The sequence below is a fragment of the Diorhabda sublineata genome, chromosome 3 (genome assembly GCF_026230105.1).
Source record: "Diorhabda sublineata isolate icDioSubl1.1 chromosome 3, icDioSubl1.1, whole genome shotgun sequence".
NCBI classification, from domain to species: Eukaryota; Metazoa; Arthropoda; class Insecta; order Coleoptera; family Chrysomelidae; genus Diorhabda; species Diorhabda sublineata.
The window spans coordinates 9,368,239-9,374,238 of NC_079476.1; the positions used below are offsets into that span (position 1 = coordinate 9,368,239).

The 6,000-nt window shown below is 32.5% G+C and overlaps 1 protein-coding gene across 1 annotated transcript; it reads right to left on the minus strand.

The window, feature by feature from the left end:
- Positions 1-4,560: 4,560 nt before the first annotated feature.
- LOC130441535 (dynein axonemal assembly factor 10) lies at positions 4,561-5,634 on the minus strand. The gene has a single exon (XM_056775258.1). It carries the CDS (start codon positions 5,632-5,634, stop codon positions 4,561-4,563), a length of 1,074 nt encoding a protein of 357 aa, XP_056631236.1.
- Between the last annotated feature and the right edge of the window lie 366 nt (positions 5,635-6,000).

A 6,000-nucleotide genomic window follows, 5' to 3' on the forward strand; every position in this document is an offset into this window, starting at 1 on the left:
TTAGATGTAAATTTCTACTAGCGGCTAATACTCTCTTTAAAATTTCATGTTTTACTTCAATATTTTTTTATTCACTTATTGATCATAAACATCAATACGGTTTTGATCATCATGCATCAAAATGGTAAAGAACTAAGACAGTAAAATTGACTAGCGCCTACAAAGCTTGGATTTCTAAAAAGTTAGGCTAACAACCCATAACAACATTAACAAATTCTTAACCCACTAGTGACCAACTGCAACTAAAGTTGCATGACAATTCAGAATTTTCTGAAAATGAAAATTTTTTAGTTTTTAGACAAACTTTAAAGGGGTGGAGGTAATAAATGAACAGTTGGTTTCATAGTGGAAGGGAGTTCTTGTGGTTAAATCTCTTTTTTGCCATTTACCTGCTTGACTTCATTGAAGAAAAAGTTACTTTCTTTTTAACAGAGCTATTCTTTTCATATTCAAAACTGAAAAACTTTTCCGTATTTTACTAAATCTCTAGTATCTACAGGCCGAATTCAATTTTACAACGAAAATATGAGAAAAAAAATTTGTATATTTGATAAATTTAGAATATAACTTAAAAAAATAAAGTCCTGTGAGTAGTATGAAGTAAATATCAAATGATTTCCAATTGGAAATTGAACATGGTCTGCTGATGAAATGACAATCATGTCGTTACAGTTTTGATAAATTGTGTTCTGGTGTCCCAAATTCCGCGAATTAGTATTCTAAAAAGAATCTCGATTCAAATGACTATTTCATAAGGAAGGAATTGATTTGATCGAACAATTCATACCTACATATAGGATTGAGATTTTCACCAAAAAAGAGGTGGTCCTATTTTTTCTAGGTCATAAATGTTTGTATGGTCCGATGATGGGTATTTCATAGTCTGTTAGGTCCTAACATAGACCTTCTGAAATTCCAGAAAAAATGTGTTCCATACATTATTCAGAATTATGGTCATTAACCACACCTAGCATGTACAAGGAGCTTGGTTTGGTTGGTTAGATCATTTCAGTGTGAAAAGTGTGTATCATAGGTACCATCAACCATAAAATATAAATTGTTGACGTTTTTTATATTAGTAATAAAAATGATGCAATATATTAGTAAAAAACTTAGATTTAATTCAGACTGTAGCTTAATCATTTTGTCATAACTTTTTATAGATAAACATAATTTCAAAAATGTTTGATTTCAATATTCTAATTTAAATACTGAATGTCAGTAACAACTTTAGTTGCTTGGGCGTAACTCCATTGATGATTATTAACAATTTATTTACTCAAGACCATTTTGAAACAAAATGATTTGAAAAACAGTTTTTTTTTAGACAATTTCTTTTCTTATCTTTACTTTTATTTCCCTCTATGACCCCACTTTATCATAAATAACTTTTTACTGCTTTTTCGGTTAGAATTGTATTATTCACGTCAACGTATTGACTAATTAGCTCTTGTAATCTCTTTGATGGGAATTATAAATTTTCAGAAGTTTTAGACACTGTCTCTTGCCAATGAAGAATTTTCATGGTGATCACATGATTATATTGATTTTTAGACGCAGAATATTAATTCAATTGTTGAGAAAGTAGCCTTAAAACGTTATAGAGAGTATAGTCTAAAATATTTTTTTTTGTTTTTCCCTTTGTGCCACCTGGTTGGTGGCATATGTATTATGATGGAAACATTGGTGAAAATAGAGTTTTGATGGCTTCAGAAACAGTTGAAGTGGACCGTCCGTTAATCCACGTGAGACTTTGGCGCTCACCAATAACGCATTTTTTGGTTTACTCTAATGTTTCCAGAATCAACAATTTTTACAAGATTTTGCAATGTTTTTGTTCAAAAAATGTTCTCGTTCTTTGCTGAATTTTCGTAGCTGGTTCAGTTATAATAACAATGACTTGTTACGGTAAGCATGATCAGATTATTAAAGGGTTCAAAATATGTTATATTTTGTAATATCTTGATACATACAATATTTTTACCCAGGAAAAATGAGCTTGCCAGAAAGATTTAAAATTTCAACAGCTACATCGGCCATCATTGAATTTTCATTAGACATTTGAAATTGGCTTTCCTTCTATGAAGTTAAAGGTGATATTCCATACATTCATACAATATGATGCACCCTTAAACACTACTACAACTATAGCTCATTATTTACAAACATATTTGACCATCTTACGTATTAAGTTTTTCTGATGAATCAGAAAAATGTGATTTTAGCAAAACTCTCTCAAATTTTGGCAATTGTTAGGACTCTAGCCCAAAAGTTTTTATTAGTAAAGTTTTTTGTAATCTTAATTCACCTTCCTAGTAGTAATTAGGATGAGAAGTAATTTGCGGTTAACATCAAGGTAGATTGTGACCTTACTTATTGTTGATCATATTGAAACACAAGAGTAGTAGGAATGTGGATATTAGGAAACCAAATATATTCCAGCTGTTGAAACTGAAGATCCAAAATGGCAATCGAATACTCAATCGTCCAGATCCCTTAGTATTTAATTATATGTAGGCATATATAGTTTGAATATATATTGAAATGAATATTTTGTATTTTGTACTCATTTATGTGTTTGAATAAAGTTATAAATGATAGTATAATCTCATTTCCTATTAAAGCGGAGATCTACAAAAGATAAAAGTCTATAACGGAGACATCATCAGAGTTCTTAAGGAAATATCACTATGACGCCATATTTCGTTATTTTTTAAATGGTTAGACGAAGGAATACTTCCTGGCGAAATTCTGGAACCGTTATTGATATTAATAACGAACACAATGTTTTCATTTACTACAGCAACATTCATTATTTAACTTCCTGACGTGCATTTTGTTCACCAAGCTATTGTAATTGTGGTTCTTCTAGATAAATCAACTTCCAACCTATTTCTAATTACTAACGTACGAGGATTGCTACTTGAGTTTTGAGATATGAATTTGACCTTGCCACCATAAAGTTTAAACATTTTTAATGGTGAACGAACTCCGAACGTATTGTTATACGAGTGCTATTTGAGCTGTTTACAGATACCTGAAACATTTGTAAATTCGTAGCCGCACTCCATTACAGGATAACAATAAAGGCATATCCAATTATGAATATTTGTTTTTATAAGTCTATCTTAAAACTAGCAATCCAAATTTTGATACCGTTTGCTCTATTTGTATTAAATAAAGCAAAAATATCAACCACAAATCTGTACCACACTCTTCAAAAATACTTATATATATATATATATATATATATATATATATATATATATATATATATATATATATATATATATATATATATATATATATATATATATATAATTAATCTTGTTTGATGTATGTTCCTCATTTTTTTCGTGAACCGATTGTGCTGACTTGAAATATCTCGAGAACTTATTGAACCCTAAAGTCTATTTATCGAAGAAAAATAGTAAACCAAAATAATGATCTGCACGTGAATATCCCGGACGAAACGCGACGTGGCATCGTTATTGGTCAAATCAATGGCACCATAATATTCCACAGTCGCTCGGGGGCGGCTGTACAGCATTTCTGCAAAAGCCGCTAGATCAGGTGTAGTACAGGAACTGCATTCGGCATCATATTATCGTACTTCAGACATTTTTAAGAAAATTACGTAGTCAAAACTAAGCAGACACGAATACAGCTGACAAAGAAAGAAAAGAGCTAAAAAGCTTCATTTTAACGCTAGTGAAAAACAAGTGAATCTTTATAAAAATAAAATGCATGAAAATGATGGCGTTATTTCCAATACGGCAAATATTTCAGGAGAGTATTTACCGAATCGTTCGTGAGTACAAATCTAATCATTCAATGGCGGACCAAAAAAAGTATCCATAAAAAAATTAACAGTTCAATTGATGATATCAACAGGAGCCCCATCAGAAGAATTGTGCACAACTTTTTCTTTGAAAATGACTTACCTACAATGGATAAAGTTCTGAGACTAGTTAACGAAGATAAGGATTTGCTGGATTTCAAAAGATCAAGATTTCCTAATTTATTAAAAGAAATGGGATGCCCATACAATAAACAAGGAAGGAATCGCAGAAGACGAATCATTTTACATTACGACAATGGGAACTCACACTTCAGTTCAAACAAAAACGATCTTGAACAGTCATAACATCGAATTGATGGGTCATCCGCCGTACAGTCCTTGTTCGGCACCCAATGATTTCTTCTTACTCCACAGTTGCGAGGTTAACGTTTTTCTACCCCTGAAGAAGCGGTTGATGTCTACAAAATCATGTATTGGAGGTACCTCAATATAGAAAAAAATGCCTCGACAATTGGTTCAAACGCATGCAAAAGTGTATTGATCTTAATGGAGAATGTTTTGAAAAACAATATAACCACATTAAAAGATAAATAATCGTTCTTATTTGTCTATCTCAAAAAGTAGCAACCGTCGAAATTTCCAAAAATTTGAAATCGGGTTTAATAGTAACTGTTTTTTATGTTCATAGTACATACTCCTAACTAGAAAATTGTCAATGGATTATTAGATTTTTGAAATGAGAAACTTTTTTGATTCTATTAATACAAGTTCAGTTTTGTTACAATCAAAATTCTAATTGTCTGATCAAAGGAACAACAAACAGCTAAACCTAATTTATCCACACACCAATCAAAAGAACTTATCGGTTGTTCAGAGAGAGTTGAGTTCTGTAAATTAGACAATTCTCCAGCCACTCCATAAGGTATACCGTCTGCATCTTGTTCCACACGTTTATTCGGGTATGTATATTTCCATAAACATAAACTTCCAGCACCACCGGTAGTCATGAAGATCTCCCTATTTTGAGGGAGATGTTTCACGCTCCAAACCGTCGACGCATGCGCTTTTTCCGTTACACAAGCGTAACCCTTCTTTGGATGTTTTGTTTTCACGTCGTAGCAGAATATTTTAGATTCTAAAGTAGTGGCGACCAATTTATTCATCGGAATGTTTTTTCTATCAAATTGTAATCCAACTACACCGTTTTTAACGCATTTAGACCAACGGAGTGACATTGTTTTTAAATCGTATAATTTAATATCTCCGTTATCATATCCCGCAGCTATAACTCTTTCTTCGTTATTATAAGAGTTGCCAAATGCAACCGACCAACAATCTCGAGCCGAAGCTTCCGTTGAAGGAATAAATTTGGCTACCGGTGTATCTTTTTGACGTACGTCCCACACCATAACTGTACCGTCGCGAGACCCGGTCACTATTTCTGGTGCCCCACACCCTGCACTAGCACCAGCTACACCATCAATCGCGTTAATTATTGATGTATGAGCTGTTGTTTTATACACAGGCCATATGGTGTCTTCCAAGTCCCATACTTGTAACCGTCCGGAAAAATCACCAGTTGCTAAATGTCTGTTTCTTAAACTAGATGCTTCGAATGTACTACACTTGAAATGATCTCTTGTTGCAAACTCACTTACTTTTTCAATACCTTCGGTGGTTAATGTATAAATTTCAGCTATACCAGATCCGTTTGCCTTTCCACCAAGAGCCACGAATTTTGCTGAACAAGGTATCCACTTAACATCATGAACCGAATAGTTGATAACTTTTTCAGAGTGACAAATTATTTGCGGTTTTTGTAATGCTTCCATTTCACCATTCCTAACTGAAGTTCCAACTTTTGACAAAACGTAGTTATGGTAACACGCTCTGGTTTCTAGGGAAACGTATAATCGTTACTCGGTACTGAAAAACTAACCGTGCAAACTCCATCTACAATTTATCTATTCTAGATTTACCTTTTTTCATTATAAGACTATTTGTAAATTGACACTGGTTCATTACATTTGTCTCTGTGTTTTCCCATTTTGTTTTCGATTATTGTCTTTTTGATTGTTTTTATGATTTACTTGTTTTTTTATTACGTCAAAATCTGTGTTACGTCACTGGGATTCAATATTTGATTATGTGAATAGTATCCCTTTGTATTATGATTTTCAGCAGTATGCAACTAACCT

Excerpts from the sequence above, each read along its gene's own strand:
- LOC130441535 (XM_056775258.1), bottom strand. The coding sequence starts at position 5,634 with ATGGAAGCATTACAAAAACCGCAAATAATTTGTCACTCTGAAAAAGTT.